General features: G+C 36.7%; 1 protein-coding gene across 2 annotated transcripts in view; it reads right to left on the minus strand.

Annotated features, from left to right (window-relative positions):
• Positions 1 to 20,288, minus strand: part of LOC129124014 (putative oxidoreductase YtbE) — a 45,870-nt gene that overhangs the window by 24,074 nt on the left and 1,508 nt on the right. The window contains exons 2-4 of one of the 2 annotated variants that reach the window (XM_077182156.1): positions 12,785 to 12,860; positions 8,396 to 8,644; positions 1,859 to 1,960 (exon numbers count right to left, since the gene is read on the minus strand). In XM_077182156.1, coding sequence (XP_077038271.1) covers positions 1,859 to 1,880 — 22 coding nt within the window. In that variant the 5' untranslated portion in view covers positions 1,881 to 1,960; positions 8,396 to 8,644; positions 12,785 to 12,860. Of the gene's footprint in view, positions 1 to 1,858; positions 1,961 to 7,195; positions 7,233 to 8,395; positions 8,645 to 12,784; positions 12,861 to 20,288 lie in introns of those variants that run through there. The other variant, XM_054638712.2, reaches the window with a different exon arrangement.

Raw genomic sequence — 20,288 nt, forward strand, 5'->3', positions numbered from 1 at the left:
CAGCAAGTGTTTAATCCTCAGTGGAAAATCTAGTGGTTAACCATGCAAACAAATTGTTTAACTTTTTGCTCAGGAATCATTGCATTTCCAACTCCAGAGTGGTCAACATCTGCGTGTCATTTCAGGAACACATAGTTATGGTCAGGACATCCAGAGTCTGTATCCCCTAAAGCAGAAGTGTGGAAGTTGAGGTTCTAAGGCACTTGACTCAACCAGACCATTACATTTTCCTTCCCCTGTAAATGATCTGAGGTAATTTCAACAACCAGAGCTGGAAAATTTATCCTCAGCTAAATGATTCATGAGTCCACAGAATGCTCAGATTCAGAAAAAGACTGAAAGTAGCAACAGGGAAATTGAAAAAAACATTGAATAAATGCAACCACAAGGGAAAACAATCTAGCATGAGATACCTTTAAAGAGGTATCATGCATAGAGACAAAGACAAAAAGCAATTTTCCTCTCTGTTTGTGAAAAGAGCAATAGTATTTCCAGTGACTTTTATTAAAAGACCACTGAATTGCTTGTAGTCTTTTCCATTAGGAAGATACAGACAAAGGAAGATCCTGTAAAACAGAAGACATCACAAAGATGCATGCAAAAGCAGAATAAATCCCATAGGATAGGAATAATAATAGAATGTGGAAAATACAACCTGTTTGCAACAAATAAGGATGGCATATCTAGGCACAAATGGCATGCAGTAGCTTAAATACTCATCAGAAAAAAACCTTCCCAGTGGAAAAGATGAAATGCATTGTGGAATAATCCATCTTTGGATGTAAGTGCTATTCATGCTTTGAAATACTAGGTGAGTGAAGCACTTCTTTAAAAACTGAATGTTGTCATGTCATACATGGCAGAAAACACTTTTAGCAACTTCCCTTATGCTCAATATAAAAAGAACACAAGATATATCAAAGATAATTTACTTCTGCATTTGCAGAAGCACAGCAAATCAAAGGAAGGACTGAAGTGTAAGAGGCTCTGGTAAAGCTGGTAGTGGCACACAGCCTGAGATTGCCTCTGTACAACTCCCCTGCTGCAATCACTATTTCAGCAGCTCTGGGTCAGTGGATAGATTACTTCATCCAAAAGTCTTCTCCCCACCTGTGGAACTTCTCTGAAGCTGTAAACAGGGTGCTCCACATGGCCCAAGAATGGCATGACAGGATCTTCTCTCACATAATTTCTAATGATTCTGCATACTTCAGGAGCAAAATCCTCCTCTTAAATCTACAGTCTACTCTTCCTGTAACTATGATCATAAACTGAAGCTTGCTGTGCACTGAAAATCAAAGTGAATTATCCCAACCTGAGAGAGTAGCTCCATTCTTTGAAAATTCTTCCCAAAAGTTTGTACCAAAGAATCTGCAGTTGAGTATTTGTTTCTCACCTAGACATTTTATTTTGTTAACTTTCAAAATGCAGTTATAAAATACCACAACATATGATAAATTGGAAAATGGCATCATACAGTCACAAAAAAAAACCTAAAGGAGACAAAACTTTGCATGATTTATACTTAAAAAGGAGGTTACTACAAAGACATTCTGTAGTGTTCAATGCTGTTCTGTGGTGGCATAGAGATTTCAATGAATCAGTGTATTTCCTCAAGAAAGGATGCACACCATTATTAATCTCATGGACCGAATCTGACAACATATTATTTACAAGCAGGACCAAACTGCTAATACTGCAATTTTCAAAGAGATTTTTGAAACTTACACACCCAAATTCCATTGAAATATGAACATCCAGTTCAAATTAAGTTTCTGAACGTCTCTCACTATGAGTTTCCCAATCCCAAAGCACACTGCAATTCCTTTTTCTGAGGTAGCTTAGGTTATTAGATCACCTTTCTCATAGAGCTCTTCCATTGCTCTCCAGGTTTCAGCTCGGACCTCTCGATTGTTTTTACCTGGAACCTGTGCATCAGGCCAGTGAATCAAATAAAGATCTAAAAAAGAAATAGAACCAGACTGCTTATTAAAGTGTCCAAAAATAAATAATCAAACCACATGAGACAGCATTTTCCCTCCAGTGGCCCCTGACACATTATCATGATAATAGTTCCAATCACTGCTCAGTGATCATTACTGGATGTATCCAGTTAGTTGTAATAAATGAATTCTATAACATCACATTAACAGCAAAGGGTAGCAGGACTTGCACATGTTCCACATGCTTAGGTCATTGTAATCAGAATTTCATGGTCACATATGCACTTAATAAACTTTCCACACATAACAAGCCCTGTTTAAATCAAAAGGATTTTGGTCACTGGACTACTGCTTATGAAGTGCTACAAGTCTTCCATTTCACAGAAGATAAATATATTTGACAGTTCTGCAGATATTTTATACAACCTCAGCAGTGGGTCTGTCTTTTTCCTTTCTAAAGAATACTTCCACATATGGATTTCTGTTGGAAAGTATAGCACATTCTTTATACAGATTTTTTTGTCTAAACTTCATGTCAGCCTTTGTAAATTTTTTAAAATTAATAAAGAATATTTTAAGGGAACAAAATTATTCTTTATTACATTTTTTGGAATGTTAGCACAATTTCAAACACAATTAAGATTTACTGCTGATGAAATTATCTCTAAATCATAGAACCTTTTCCTAACCAACCTAAACCTTCCCTGACACTGCTCTATGCCACCCCTTGGGTCACTGGTCACCACAGAGAAGAGACCAGTGCTGCCCCTCCAGCACTGGTCCCTTCTCTTTGTGTGCTGTCTTCCTGCAAGAGAAAAACATTGAGAAATGTACATCTACTGGACTCAGTTCCAAATCAGACTTAAATTTAAAAAATAGTGATTTATAACTCTTTTACAAGTTTGTAGACACTGCTAGACATTCTGAAGTAGAAATGTAGAGATAGTTGGAAAACAATTGCATTTCTATTCAAATTCCAACTGCAGATTAAACAGGTAACTGCAGGTATCCCAGTCAAACAGGTTTTGGCCTTTGCTGCATATATTAGTCCGATGAGAAACAGGAAAAGAAAATAAATAGATGACTGAGATGTGTACCATTTTCTTTGTGCTTCATAATATTCCTTTTCTGGCAGTTCAAATAGAGTTAAGAAATAAAAAAACCTGACTTGTTTTCAATGAGAAGAGTGTTTTGTTCTTTGGCTACATCAATCCATTCATTTGCAGCACTTATTTGTGAAACTACAGATCTTCTTCTTTGGGAATCATGAAAAAAAAGGGGGGGGGGAAAGGGGAAAAAAGCCTTTTATTCCCAGTTTAAGGGCTACACTAACAATTACTGAATCAGTGGGCTGATATATTAGCTTTCCCCCTCTAAAAGTACAAATTCAACCTTGATTTAAGATGAAAATATACCATGAAATTTGTTACAATACACCGGTTCCAATTTTGGCACATCATTGCAACAAGTAAGTGCTTTATTTACCTTAAAAATCTAATCAGAACAGTACAGAATTATGGACAGCAAAATACATTAGAGATGTAGTAAGGAAAATATTATTTTGGATGTATCACAAAATCCACAAGCTACATTTGCACTTTCTGATATCAATAATCCATTTAAATACAATTTTAAACTCTTAAGACTTTTTAAACACAATAGCTAAGACAAGCCAATAATCACTCCTATATAATCATCTGCAATGTCTGGTTTTGTATCCCATTTAAGGAGAAAGTTGCTTGCTCTTTGCCCTTTTATCCATAAAATCCACTTCCAATTCCACATGCAGTCTTGCTGATCACCAATCTATCAATAATTACTTCTTTACTAATTTCTCTGAGAAACGAAATTGTATTTATTAAAATGGATTTGGATTGGACATGGATTTGGAATATCAATTCTGTGACTTTTAACTGAAAACTAGTACTGGGATATTGATTAAAGCATTTGGTGAGGTTACATTCAAAACTCAGGACTACTCACATTTTGTTGCCAATAAAATTTCCACTGATTTATATCAGATATAAACACAAAGGATTAGCATTATGAATTGCTAATGTCAAGTGCTCATTTTGACCCAAAATTTTATATGCTACTGGGGCTACTTACTGCATAGAGACTGACATGTTTGTATTGAAACTTTTTTGCTTCTATAAAGCAAGTGTCATTTAGAAGTAGGTGTAAGTTACTGAGATCTGATGCCTACCTCCCAGAAAAATGGAAGAATTATATATTTTTAATTGCTGCTTGCTATGTTCTCCAAACCAGACTAATAAGAACCGCTTAACTATGCAAAAAAAACCCGTCATTTAGCAAAAATAATCACACTTCAGCAGAATTTCACCACTAGTTACTTCTCCAAAAGCCTGACTGTTCAGTTAGACACCACAGTGTGGAAATGCTCACCGAAATAGTTACATCATGGATTTCCACAGACACAGATGCATTGTACTCTGCTCAGGAAACTGAAACATTCTCCAAAGAAAGACTTCTAAGAGATTTAATAACTGAAAGATCTCTGGCATTGAACATCCAAAAAAAACAATGCAACATATCGCCCCTTCTCTGTAGTAGTGTCTGAGGCCTCTGATGCAAACAAGATTAGCTGTTGGTCCTTTATTTAAGAAAGGTTTTCTTACCAGGTACACCATGACCATATCCTTCCATTATGTTTCTTTCAATTTAGGCTTTTTCATTGAAATAAAAATTACTTCAAATTCCAAAATATTGGCATTTAGGACTAGAAAGCATCTACTGGATCACAAAGTACAGTTTTCCTGACTGCAAGAAGTGTTCTTGAAAGGTGTGGGGCAAAGGTGCCTTATCTCAGACAAAGAGTGGAATAGTCCTTCTGCCTGTCATGTGTGAAGCACCCCAGCACAGCCAGGACCTTACCTCTACTGCAGCTGTTAGAAAACTTTCCATCATATCTGCAGGCCAATAAAAACAACAAGCACCTCACAAACCAAGCTCTGTGATTTCATCTTTATTTGTACACACATTCACACCCTACACCCACACACACATTTTCTTCTGCTTAAAATATTTTCCCTCCTGGGGTACTGTGAGAACACAAACACTCTTAAATTCCTTTGGGAGGCAAGAAATTAGCTTTAAATCATTGAAACAGCCTAAAGTTCTAGTAATCACAGGAGGTTTTTAAGAACAGACTACATTTTTATTGAGAACACGAGGCTGTGCCTTGTAGCGTGGAAAAAAGGAATCAATATCTTGAGATGCCTTCCAACAATGTATTTTTAGAAAATAATCCTCAATCAAAAAATCCACCTTGATTCACAGTATCAGGATGCACTTGAGGAAGAAGGGAAAAAACCTACAAACACTCACAATCTGGTTTCATATTTAACAGTTTTTTAAAACATCCTTTGCACACCGTCAGGCTGTAATGGTGAAGTCGTGAGTGGAGGCCTGAAGGTCATTAAATGTCAATGCACAGTGGTGCAGGAAAACTAAAACTAACACCTGAGTTGCTTTCACACAGACATTTAAAATATAATGGCCTATTGCAGCACCTACAATCAACACACTTCCTCTTAACTGGCCATTTCACACATTTAAAAGCCAACATGTTGTTTTTGTGGAAATAAAAGTTTGCATTTCTATGCAAAATCCCTAATACAATATTTTTTTAAAAAGTTAGATTTGACTAAAACAACCTAGTAGTATGAAAAACAAGCCTGACCTTCTATCAAGCCTGAAAGCAAAAATATATTCTGCAATGTTTCCCAGCTGTCTTAATGCTGGGAATCATATTTCCTTGCTTTTCTCAACAGTGACTTAATATTGATATGATGTATTTTTGTTTCTCACTCAATCCTTTTTTGTTCTTTTTGTGTTTCCCTCTATTGAACAAGGATCAATGTGAAACAATCTACAAAGTGTTTTGAAGCAATACAGAGTCTGAATTATGATAATACCCTAATTTTATGTGGTTCATCTATGACAGTGAAGCTGCTGATAGAGCATTTGTCCAGCTCCAGTTGGGGATTTGTGATAGGCCAGACTTGCCTGAATGGGACAAACTCGGGACAGTCAGAAGGAAAATAAAATCGTTTATGAATTTGGTAACCCACAAAGCCGCATTCAAGAAGTTACTTTAGAGGTTGGATCTAAATCCCAAGGAATGTATTCTGCTACTGCCAAACCTGTAAAATCTGCTGCCATTCCATATTGGTTTACTGTTACTGCTGGTTGAGGATCACATTTAGAAAATGCAAGGAGGAGAGTATCTGTTACAACCACTGCCCACAAATAATACAATTTTCCATCATGCCATGGATATATAATCTTCCAGCTCAAAAAAAAAAAAATAATCCTGGAACACTGCTCTCCTAGTACCACTTGTCTGAAAAGTGTTCATTGAAAAGGCTTCATAACAAGTATTTTATATGGAGTATTTTACATTTTCTCTTAAAAAGCCATGACTGCTTTCAACAGCTCACACTCCATATACTGATAATGCAAAGACTTATTAATTCCTGTTAGATTATTTCTCAAGTTTCTAATTCAGTCTTTATGGATGGACTGGGTAACTCCTAAGGACCCTCCAGAAAATGAACATAAACAAAGATCTCAGCTGTGCATTTAGCTGCCAGAGCTCCTCTAGCTTTTTCTTTTTGCACTTCTGGACTACTAACTTTCCCTCCAACATAAAGATCTAACATCCCAGATATATTATTCAGGATCTTTCAGTTTTCTTTATAAACTATGTATCTTTATAGAACATGTGAACCCCCACATACTTGGTTAATACTATGGAAGGAATCAGGGGAATTCTGATTTATTTTGATCATATAAATATGATTTAGGTCACCATGGCAGACTAAGTGGTTCAGGAACAACTGTAGGAATTTTTGAGACATCACACAGTCTTCCACATCAGTCGAAGAAAGGTGAAGAAGGAGGGAAGATAGCTGAGAGTATTAAAAAACCAAAACCAAAATATAAAAAATGAGGAAAAATCTAGTATGGAGACTAATTGTGCAGGCAGTTGTAACATTCCTAAATTGCTCTTAGTAATATGTGCAGAAGAAGTTTCAGCTCTTAACACATCTGACAAACAAGTTCTGTTTATGCTATTCCAAGGATTCACTCACATAGTGACAGCATTAGCACATTTCTTGCTCTCAGATATTCTTTTTCTTCTTTTAAACATTTCTTCTTAGGAGAAACTCAGTATTTGTGTGAGCATCTACTCTAATCTACTACCTGAGATAAAAAGAACAACTTACAGTACTAGAAGGAATCACTGCAAATGACCTCTTGGAACTGAGTCAAGTTTTCCTCTCATCAACATTCAGCACCAGTGCCAGAGCAAGCAGAAGAAAAAAGAAAGCAAACAAAATATAACAAGCAGAAAACAGAGAGGAGGAATAATGTTATTTCTCAGTTTAAAGAAGAAAGTCAGGGCTCAAAACTTTTTTTATTAAAGTCTCATTGCAGTGACCTGCATTTGCACAGGAAAAACAAAAAGGACTTTTCATTTATTTTGTATTATTTTGTATCTGTGGAGAAGTTAAGAGATACATTTCCAGAAGAAATGGAGCCAAAGAAGTGCAGGTATCTCAGTCTTTAACAGATACAGGTTTTTCTCTCTTCACCTTGGGAAGTACTCAAGTAAAAAAAGGCAGTGAATACAGCACACAGCTGCCATTGATATTATACATTATTAATTCAGCAAAATTCACTTCCTCATTGAAGTCTGCTTATTGCTAAAATATGCAAATATCATGTTTATTTACAGGTGTCTCCACGCCTGTGACCTGTTGCAAAGAACTAATTGGCATCATTACTGCAACTCTGCCTGTCTAGTAAGGGAGTAACAATATCACATCTTAGGCAACGAGCAGTTTATGATCAGGGTAAATTTACAAATGCAGTGTTAGTTAAGCTTTAATTTTAGTTTTCTAAATTCTTTTAGATACTTCTAACATTTTCTCCAAAAAATATTCCATCAAACAGACCAAACCAAAGGTAGTATTCAGAATTTTAAAAAGTTAAAAGGCCTACGAACTAAGTTTTAGAAAGGACCCCCATTCCTTGAGGAAAAAAAAACCAGATCACAGAAGAAACTAGGCATCTTTGTCACCCTGTTGCCAATATATTATTGTAAAGTTTATGAATCCTTGTTTCATAGGTTTTGGATGATTTTAGCAAAATATAAAACTGATGTAGTTTTTCCTCAAGTAATTTAATAATAAAAAATACCTTTACAAAACATTTGCAACAAGAAAAAGCTCTGTACTCCAAATCGTACACATGTGAACTTCCTAGAGAACAAATGGAACAAGAAACCCACAAATGTGTAAATTAAGGCAGAATTTGGTTTCTGTGACCCATCTGTACTACACCATTTTTTTTCGGAATTCATTCATCTTTGCAAGTCCTCCCATGGAAAGCACAACAAATGAGCTATACGTAAAGATTCATACCAAGATATTCAACACCGAGTCTTTCACACGACTCCAAGCAGGCCTTTTTTGTGTTGTCATAGCCATAATCACTGTGCCACAGCTTGGTAGTTATCCAGAGGTCCTCTCTCTTCACCCCACTCTCTCTGATGGCCCTTTGGAGGAGGGATTCACAGCCATATCTCTTTGCTGTGTCAATGTGACGAATGCCACATTTCTGCAGGGCATGGACCACTGCGCCATGGGAATAGCCACCCCGGTGGGAAGTACCTAAACACACAAAAGCAGAAGTGAATTGTCAGCAGTGAATTATGAGGGGCATATTTTATCATTGTTTTCAATTGTTATTTTTTTAAATATTGTCACAAAAGCTTCTTATTTAATTTTCATTGCCTCGTAGTAAAGAAACGGGAACCGACTGATCTTTAGGCTTGGAAAATACATGAAGTAGGAGAAGTTGGTGCTGATCAGAAGCAATTCCATCAAAATCAAATATCAAAAGCATTTAACTGCAAAAAAGTAATTCAAGGAGCTAGGCTGAAAATCATCAAAGAGAAAACACATCTTTTATGGGAAATTAGTATATATCTTTTAATTTTCATACAGAAGCATAGCAGTTACAAATTAGAGTATTTTAAAAAACCCAAAAACCTGAACAACTTTTAATACCATTTACTTCTCAAAAAGCATATCCTGAAACCTTTACTCTGTTGAACTCCTGGTAGCTTGAAATCATTACTGCATTGTACAATCCCAGGCTGGGCCACAGTGCAGGTGCCAGTCACATAATGTCACATTCAGCAGTAACCAAAACAATGGAATCCTACAAAAGAGTTACAGAATGGGCATGCAGGGAGTTTCAGCAACAAAATCCTGTTACTGTCATTGTGTGGGGATTCACTGGATCTGTATTTTGCATGTCAAGGGGACGGAAGGAGGAGGAGACTCAGCAGGAAAAGCAACCACCAGGAGGACTTCAGATAAAGAACTGGTTGAGAGCAAGGAGGATGATGTTTCTACTTACCCTTTCCTGTTAGTTGCTTTTCCTGCCATAAGCCCCTCACCCATTCACCCTCAGTCCACACACTTCCCACAAACAGTATTTTCTACAGTTTGTTGGAGGAAATGCTCAGTCAGTTCCCAAAGTCACCCCCTTCCAAGCTGATGATTAGTACTTAAAGGCCCTCATGCTGTAAACAACAGGCAGCACAAAACAGCTCCTTCACCGACTTGAGACAAGGCCCTGCACAGTCCTGAACAGCAGCAGGGCTTTAGCCACTGCTAAATCTAAAAAAATAAAGGAATAAAGGACTCCAAAGAATTATTTAAAGTGAAATCTGTACCTGCTCTTACCCTTCTCTTTCCACCCCAAACACTACCTGCACATTATGGAAGTGCCCCTGGCTGGCCAGCCAGGCTGGCAGGAAGAGGCCCCCACTGAAAGCTCCACAGGTGCTGCTCCGCAGAGCCCCCGAGCCCAGCGGGGCAGCAACGCCCAGGGGAGGCTGCAGGACATTCTCACACGCTTTAGCAACCAGCAGCAATGAGGAGGACTCAGAAAAGTCCAACTTGCATGGAAGGTGAACCAGGGTTTCCTAAATGCTTATCATTTTGGCTCATTCCTGATCTTAGAAGAAAAGCCAGTGAGTCTTGCTGAGCGCTCGAAGTCATTTAAACTAAGATATAATATGGTCTGATCTCCCACCCATACACATCAGGATCATGCCATCCTGCTAAACACAAAAGGACAATTTCCACTTTACATTTGAGGCCAACAAAATGTGGAGTTGGAGTCAAGAATAAAACTCTTGACTTCATGGATTTGAAAGCGATGAAACTATAATACTACATTCCTACAATTCTGACATGCATTCATAAATAATTTACTTTCCAAACATAAACAAAGTTTCAATGTTCTAAAAGACAAAACTTTAAATATTTTTTTCATAGCCACTAATTATGATTTCTAATTGGCTTAATTTCTGAGACAACTAGAAATAAAAGTCTCTACAACTTGTTTTACATCAAAATAAGCTAAGTCAAGCTACATTCAGCTAAGTCAAGTTGGTTTTCAAAATAGCTATTTCAAAATCTTCATGAACGTTTAAGAATTTTAGATGACAGCAATGCTACTACATTATACTTATGGGCAAAGAAAATATATATGCAATTTTACAATATTGAAATCCTAAAGGAATTTTATTACAAAATTATATAACTAGCACAGAAAAATTACTATATTTCTTCACAACAAACCCTTCACTTTTAATATGCTGGTACTGGTGCAAAATAAATGAGGTTGTAACTATTGTGTCTGTTTCTGGCTGAATGGACATTTCTAAGCACAGAATGAATGGAGTTCATTTAGAGGTCTTGCAAATGGACTCAGACTCTTTTCATGCATAATGGATTTCAGTAAGAACATTTAGGACAAACAACTTTTTTTTTTTTTTTTTTTTTTTTACATTTAACCCTTTAAGTTAAAGGGAGAGAGTGGTTAAGAAACAAAAATCAGAATAATTTTGTTATTGTTCCCCATTCAGTGATGGTATGCACATTTGTTACACAAGAAATAAAGCAGCAAGATCAGTCTGGAGGAAATTATCTCAATTTCTATGCCTAAAAATGAACTACAACAGTCCTGGTGCTCTACACAGTAATCAAAAAGAAATCAACAATTACTTAATATTACCACTTTGCAAGCCAGCTTAATCATGAACAATAGGTTGATAAGTTAATTATGCTACTAATAGAACACTTCTAGACTTTAGAAATCACAGTTTTCCTGTGTTTACACAAGTGATCAAAGAAGTTACAAGTCATAGATGCAGAAGGATAACAAAAGTGAAGGGACTGAACTTTCTAATTCTTTTTCCATTAGAAATTTAAACAATGCTATTTGAACACATTAACATTCTCAGATGTTTGGGATTCCCCTTTGCTCATAGAGATGTAATTCACACTGCACATATATATTAAAAGAATCCAATCACGCATTTAAAACTACTATGAACCTACACCCTTTCCATCTCCTTCCAGTTTCTAAAATTATTTAGTACATTTGTTCCCTAGAATTTGCTGATAAGAAATAGGAGCTCCTTTCAAGAAACTATGTCAAATACCAGTAAGTTTGGAAAAGCTTCCTATTTTTTAGCTAATATTTTAACTTTCCTAGGGAAACAGCACTGTCACCTCACTGACTGAACTAAGCCAAATTTGACAGATTGCAAAACATGCAAGACAATTACATTTCTACGGATTTTGTGAAAAATTGGTGTTTGTACGGGACAAGGATACTGCAGTGAAAATATGGATAGGTCAGAGGACACAAATCCATGGACAGCAGGCTTAACTGGATACATTGTTATTTTGTCACAGTTACTCATCACTTTCCCGGTACCCTGAAGAACACTGCCATCAAAACTGGAGTGAGAAAATGCTCTGACAATCTATAAAATGATACAAAGATTACTAGAAAGGCAGACTCCTGCTCACAATGCAGTTGTTACAGGGGAAAAAGCCCCAACATGCCAATCAGCAACACCACCCCCAACCCCTCAAAACCAGAAAACCAGCAACATCTCCACCCCCGACCCCACCAAATATGTAAAACAAGTAACAAACCACCCGCTATCCCCCCTCCCAGATTTATGCACAATCAATCTCAGCTCTCAGCCTCATTAAACTTTCTGTTCTCCCTCACAAAGCTGTAGAACTACAGAGAGAGATCCGAAGCACCAACAGTTTTTCAAAACAGAACCAGGATCTGCTTTCTCTCCCTGCTTTCTCCCTCCCTTTGTGGCAAAGTGTCAAGTTTTTTGTGAAATGTGAAACAATTATTCATTTGAACATATAAAAATTCCAATGATATGAATAATTTTGGCTACTTGAATTCAGTGGAATAACATTAGGAAAGTTCCTGCTGGTGATACCCCAGCCAGAATATTTAGAGATCATATCAGAGACTGATGATCTTCTGACATCAGTACTAAATTTAGAGTTGACAAAGAAAACATCTGTAAAAATACCATTCCTTGCTGATTTTTTACCTCAAATTAATCACCTAAAAACTCTCAAAAGCAAAAGCTCATTCTCTTCTCAACTTTTAGACACCCATCATGTATCTATGGTATTTCATACCATACCAGGCTTGAAACACCTGATTCTGTTAGTTTTAGTTCTACTATTCCAATATTACATCAATATAACACATCTTATGAATATATTGAATTTTTTGGTGTTCATACAGTTTGATTTCCTAATTACCTTATGAGAAAATGTGATGATAAAACATGAAATGGCCATACATAATGCAAATGAACATATAACACGTTTCCAGGTTAACTGCTCAGGCATTCACAAAACCACATGCCTCTTCTATGGAAAGTCCCAGAGACAGACAATCCTTGCTTGTTGTCCTTGCTGTCTGTCTTATATCCTCCTTCTGATTTTGTATTCATATGATCCTCTGACAAGCTGACTCAGACTGTTAAATGGCCAAAAAAGAGAGTACAGTTTCAGAATTATTCATGAACCTGAATCATTCCTCATAATTCCTCAGAGAGGAAAACCCACTAAATTTTGTGCAAGAGATGGAGCAAAACAAGTTCTCCCTTTAGCAGCAGCAGTTCAATAATGTAATTTAATAAATTATTTTATTCAAATTAAAAACAAAATAAAATAAAAGCACAGTTGTGTCCTAGCCAATCAACAAAAGATCAGAATGACCTTCTCCTTGAATGACTTTTCTCCTGGAGCCCTTCTTTCTGTTATATTACCCAAAACTCTCCCTACAGCTGCTCTCAGACAAGTCAATAATGTCACATTAACTTTCTACTACCTCAGCACTAGAACCCAAGTAAACTTGCCATAGTAAACTATTTGGCATAGTTTTATCTTAACAGTGTCAGTTACTCTGAAAATCCTATGCAGCATGTGATGACAAAATTCAAGCATCCTCTGCTTAGATTTCTAGAGAGGCTTCCTTCTGCACCAGGTGAAACCAAAGTCAACCTTGCTATGAAGTTACTGCACTCTACAATTTTCATGAGGCAACTAGAGACTATTTCAAGGTAAGAGATCCAAATTTATAACAATTACTTTTACAAAATAACTTGGATATTTTATTCAGAGTACAAGACTGGCACCCAATGTGTATATAAAATAGGGCAGCTACTCCAGAGGGAATGGAGCCCATGGAGACAATGGGCTTCTGGAAAAACTGGTAGGATACCATCAACAACAACAGAAAGACACTGAGCAGACTCCCATTATATAATCAATGGTTTATAATTGGTCAGAACAAAAGCAGCACACAGGTTTATCTAAAACTCAGTCATTTAAGGCAAGTTTCTCTTGCCTCTGTAAAAGTTATTTGGATTATGAATGATTTAAGTTTTTTAGTATGTAAGTTTTACTTTGGTAATGCTTCTGTTTCTTATTCTTTTGTTTGCCTGTTTGTCTGCTAAATGTGATCCACTGCTTAACAGAGGACTGTTTTTCCCCTGTGCGACTCAGAGCACACTAACAGAATTCAGTGACATGAACAAAAAAAGTAAGCAAGCATGATTTAAAACTCTGCAATTCTACTCAGGCAAGTCTACACAGGCAATGAAACAAAATGCAGGAATACAGCCTTGCCTCGAGGCAAGAGGGTAGGAGAGAGCCATTACATGTTTATTATGTATCCAGGGAAAGGGAAGCCAGAATTGCTGGTTTTCTCTCTTCCTGAGAGGAAGGAAGAAATGGCAACGAGCCATTGTTGACAGAAGCACTCTATTCCCTCCATCCCAAAGAGGCTCTGACTGTAGAGGATATTCAGATCATCTACTGTAAAATGACCACACATTTCTGTTCACTGACCCACCATTTATCTCCTCAGAACCCTAGACAGAGAGTAGGTACAAGAGTAACTTCTCAGAATGTGTCTCACAGAAATCCCAGGAAGTCTGCAAGTGGCATCTGATATCAGTGGATGCTATTGCTCTGATATGGCACCAATTCACTGATGGATTTCTGGCAGCAGAAATAACTATCACCCCAAAAATGCAAATTTTTCTTTCAGCAATAGTAAAGAGATTTCCACTGGAAAAGTGCCAGCTATTTAAATTATTCATCTGTAGTAGTCAAATATTTTAATCATGCAGAATCTATCAATAAAATCTGGAAGGAGAACTGTACATTTGGAAGGCAATTATGAATGTGTAAGCCATGTAAAAATTTCATAAGCAGAGCAGCAGCACACATTTATTTAAATGCCCTTACAGACAGACTGCCAAATCTTAAAGCCTTTCTTTCACTCCACACTTTCCCACCACCGTGAGAACTACTTCTCATTAACAACCAAATTGGTTTCAGATGCTCTGCTATAAGATGTTACCTTAGAAACCATTTGGTAAAAGACTGTGGCTTCCTTCCATAGAAATCTCAAGCAGTGAAAAGGCAGATTTTCTGGCATAAATCAAATCCAATTTCTAGGGTTCACTAAACCTTTTCTCCTCAGAATAATGTTTTGTGACTAGATCTTAGCAGTTAATAGTGCACGAAGAATTGCTGGTGTGAACCAGTTTTAAATTATTTTCATTCTATTCCCTTCTTAACTCAATTGAAACTACTTTCAATACTTACCATACCTTGATAGAACCTTTAACTTCATAACTATGAGGATATTTACTATGTTCAGCAAATAAACAGACTGAACAAAAATATTATTTTCCTTCTTTTTTAAAACATGTCCTTAGACTATCTGATAAGGACGACATTAATTAGTTAACATTAGACATTTGGAGATACTTTACAAATGAGACAAATACTACAAATGAGACAAACCCGTGACAAATTTTTTCACCTCTATAAAACTTTCACAAAAAAGAATGATCAAAAAAAAACCCACTATGCCCATATTTTGTACTTAATTAGAACATTATCAAAATAATTTCTGCTGTGAAAGGTTGACTTAAATATAAATTATATAAATAATTTATGATAACACATAGCCAACATCCAGTTATGTAGAGGGACAGCAAATTTAAGATGTAGTTGAATGTGAGACCAATAATGCAAAGCCACTTAAAATACCATAAAGATAATATTATAGGAAAAATTATAAAGAGAACTGTGATTTGTAGTGACTCATCGCTTTACACAATGAAAAGCTATGTACAATAATTACCATTGAGACATCCTAATTCAAGCTGATGGGTAATTTCTGACATCATACCAGTGCTCTTTACTTGCAAAGTGCAATTATGAATGATGACAGATCCTCCTCCTGGAGGTTCACCACGTGTCCCACTGGTAACTAATTGTGTTCGTGAGCTCCAAGGACAGCAACAACCCAGCTCCCCTCAGTGCAAACTAAACTGAGCAATAAACAACACTTCTGATTAAATGTTTCTTTTCCCCACATCATGTGAAGAATTTAAAATGCATTTTCTAAAAGTTTCTGAGACAAATAACATCTCCTCTAGCCCCTCCTGTCACACTACATATACAGCTTTAGAACTGTACACATTAGAATGCAAAGCACCTCCACTGAGGCACTAAGAATGACAAACAGACCTTCAAGTTATGAAACTGCTGCAAAGCCACAAAGAGAAGTTTCCCCTTTCTCTCCCTCCTTCCCCTTTAACAAGGATTTTGTATTGCTCTCTGTGCTGTACTTTGCATAAACATTAGAAGAGAGTTTAGGAATTAGTACCTCCCTTCTCATCTGGTGGCATGAGGAACTACTGCAATTCAGGTTGCAGCAGCATGTGACATCACCATCCACTGCTGCCAAAACTATGCTGGCAAGCTCTGGCAAAGTATGATGACTAAAATCTGCTGGATGAAGGTTGAAAGATAAAGCTTAGCTTTCTTTCCCCCCCCCCCCTCCCAAAGTTTGGTATATTTTTTTTACACTAAAGAAACGTGCTGAAATACAAAAATGATATATACTGGAGCTTGCTTCTCTCTTAATTTCAAACTGCTTACAAATCATTTGTTCTTCTCTTGGGCAATTAGGCTTGTAACATTTAAAATCCTTAATGGCAAAGAAAAGTTAAAAGCATACACATGAAGTGTCTCTGCTTACACTGGTAGAAGTTTTAATTATTAAACAGTGGTAGAAACCTAAATTGATTTATTACTTAACCTTAGTGAAGGCTATCTAAAATTCACCTGTATCACATCAGCAATACAGTGATTACCAAAAGAATCCAGTGTAAGAAAGGAAGCTATTTTTCTGCTATTAAATCACAGTTCATATGCCATAATATAAGGTAAAATCCCCAGCAAACATATAAAAAGCTGACCTCATAGATTTGTAGGTGTACAAGAGAGCAGAGACAAAGCAGCAACTTCCCTCAGAAAAAAAAGGAGAATATTTCTGTACTGTGTAGACTCTCATGAAAGCAAAAGCTGGCCCAGCGTTTTGCCACAGACGCATTTATTAGTACCCCTTAAAAACAAGACTTGTATAGTATTCAGTCCTTTTTAAGGAGCAAAATAGCACCAGGCTGGAAGGAGGTGAAGCTGGAAGAAAGCAAGGAAGGCAGGGGCTCACAAGGTTCAGTCAGGCTGGGAGAGGACACTGCTCTGCTCCATTGCCTACAAGCACCCAGCTGCCTGGGATGTGGCCACAGTCCATACAGGAGAGAAGTTAAATATCTGGAGGCCCTCAAAGATCAAGTACAACTTCTCAAGGTCAGATCTACTGAAACAGTGGATGAATTGAGACAGAAAGATTTATAGAGGTGGCATTTTGTTCATCACAAGAGGCTATTAAGGCAACTTGGTAACCATGGGTGAGAAGCAGAGCCTCAAGAGAATAAAAAAAATGGCTGAGACATAAAAAAAAAAGGGAAGAAATAAACAGCCAATTCTTATTACAGGATAAGATTAATAGCAGGGAGTGCCATAGGTCTTGGTATCAGGACCACTGTTCCATAAATTTCCTTAAGAATCAAAGCCAAGAAGAAACAGGAGCCATGAATTTAAAAAAAAGGCAGTAACAGTAGAAAATTAAAAAAAAGTGAAGGCTTGACTCTACTGCCATTGAATTGAAAAGCAAAATCTCATTTTATTCCAGTCCAGCAGGACTGGGTCTTTTTTTGACCACAGCTAAGCTCAAGAATGAGAATAAGCAAATCTAGGATAATCATTAAGTAGGTAACTGGTTCACTAATGCATAATGGAATGTTAAAATACTTCCATTCAGCATTAAGATTAAAATTTATGTAGCATTTTGATGAAAAAATCCCAACACAACCTGATGCAATGAAAGTGGAGCAATCTGATTCTGTGCCTTTTGCCAGGAGGTCTATTTGTTGTGAAAAGAACTGGGAACAACACAAGAAGTCCTGAGTGGCGCAAATGATGCAATGTCTTACAGCAAAAATCAGACAAAACTTACTTTTAGGATTTATTTACTTAGACAAGGGTACAGCAGAGTATCAGGAATGTTATCTATGAACAACCCTGAAATGAGGACAGAGATATTTCAATGGTTTCCCTTGAGTCTGGAAGGATTGTGTGTGTATTACTTTCCTGCAGCTCTGGCTGTTGACCAGAAGCTGCTCAGAGCAGTACCTGACTGCTTTCCAGCTCCAGCACCTACAACAATGATGCTGGGCAGTCTTGAATGACCTTCTGTAAAGAACATTATTACTACTGATAAAATAGTCCCTCTGTATGACCTCAGTAAGGCACAATGAGTATAAGGACTTGATTATTTTGTTTAGTAATTGTGTGTCCTGATGCCCCTTCCCAAACAAATATGCAATTAATTTTATTCTTTAATAAGAGGGTATCACTAGAGATTTTTTTATCTCATCAAGTTGTTATTAATTCTAGCTGCCCCAAAGATTCCATAGAAAACAACAAAAAGATTCTATGTACTTTTGGTATCACAAGCCCATCTTTTCAAGAAATCACTGGCTACTTGACCAAGCCATCAGAATTTAATTATTATCATCCCTAAAAAAAACCCAAACAAAACAATTAACACAAATTAACAAAGAAAAACACACAGAAACCCCTGTTCTAATGGGAATGTAACTGCCATATAAAGGGGATCAAGAGAGTTTCAACAGAAAGTACCAAAACAATCCTGAAGAGATGTCGACCATTCTCACATGACCTTGACAAAGGTCCTAATAGTTCAGATACAGGAAGAAAAGCCCTTGTGCTACTGAATTATAATCAAATGATATAGACAGTGGCAGTTTACTCCTCAGACTTTAAAAAAAGGGAAGTGACAACTGTCTAAGTGAGAGTTTCCTACTGAACAGAAGTAAGCATGAACAGTTCAAATTATGCATTTTTCTTCCAAAACCTGATGGGGATGATACTGTGTATACCATTTTGACAAGTGATAATTTTTTCAGGAAAGCACAAAGTATCCTGTAGTTAAGAAACTATAAGAATATAATTTTCTACCATAGTACAAAGTCTCACCAACAGATTCTCAGACATGTGTAGCTCCTATGGAAAAGTGTAACTACATCTGTAACTTCTAAACAGGGTCAGGTTTTATATCAGTTATTTGCCATGCAATTCTAAAACACTAATCTTATGAGCAAGATAGTGCATGTATCCTTTTCCCAATGCAATCTACAGCCACTGTGAGGTAATATGCTCTCTGGGGCACAGATTTACCCTTGAGACAAGTATTAGGGCCAAAATGCCAATTCATTTTAGACTTAAGCCTACTCCAGTAGAAAGCAGCCTTTGTAATGAAAATTGACCATAAACATGCTTAACCCTCTGCACGTGAATGTTGGCTAACACAACAGTTAGCACTAAACCATCTGAAACATAAAGTCACCAGCAGTTTTCATAATCATACAATAAACAAGGTGCAGATTACCTTAATCTGTTAATTAAAACTTTACCTGTACAATATATTTCTAACATAAAGGTGAGCTGCCTTATAATTGCTCGGTGTCTCAGGCAAGTCAGCTTGTTTTACCATTGCTAGTACACAATTGCCAGACACAAGACACTAAGAATATGCATCTAAGTAGATAGGAAATTTTGGATATACACAATTTGGCATATTATTCCAAGTAACCCTTCAGACTGAACACAAATTTGGCATACTCCATGGCCTTCTCTGGTGTAAAAATTCATCCTTCTCACTAGAGATTTTAATGGAAACGGATCCTTCTCACTAAGAACAGTTTATACAAGAGCACAACGCCCCAGAAAGGGAATGGTAACCTAATGAAAGACTTAAACTTCTTCCCCACATGTTGCCTCTTGCATCAAACCTTGACCAACTTACTGAACTTCCATACAAATAATAAATAAGCTGTGGCACAGAAACCCATTAAAAAATGAAACCATACTGAAAAACCACCATCACAAATACCTTTCAGTTATTGAAGCCTGAACAGGAAGAAGAGATAATTTTGACAGAATGCTATTCCAGGGTGTGGTGGCACTCTCTTGAGTCACATGTTCTGGACAAGAAACACATTACCCATCTCCTAATTCAGCTCTCAGATACTACAAAAGGGGTTTTATCACTTAAAAATAACTTGCAAAGCTATCTCAGCTGCCTTCCAGGTAGCACAACTGGACAGTTGAAACCATCTTTATGCATATTTATCTCTTTTATTTACCCCCTGAAACTTTTAGTAAGACTATCTAGCAACAGATGCAATATCCATATCTATTAAAGTTGTCTTTGAGGCACCAGACAAAAATTAGGTCTGTGTGTTTAGAGGGATAAGAAATGGTAAACAAATCTTAAATTTTGTAGGAAATGGCTTTGCAGAAAATGCATTCTCATTTAAGAAATTTTGCCTCTACTTCATAGCCAAGTAAATTTTTTTACACTGCAAATATTAATTAATGCAGTAAGACTGTAACAAAAATAAGCAATTAATGTGGAAAAAAGAAGTTAAGTGAGAACAGCTACCATAAAGAT

This window comes from Agelaius phoeniceus, chromosome 8 (assembly GCF_051311805.1).
Source record: "Agelaius phoeniceus isolate bAgePho1 chromosome 8, bAgePho1.hap1, whole genome shotgun sequence".
NCBI classification, from domain to species: Eukaryota; Metazoa; Chordata; class Aves; order Passeriformes; family Icteridae; genus Agelaius; species Agelaius phoeniceus.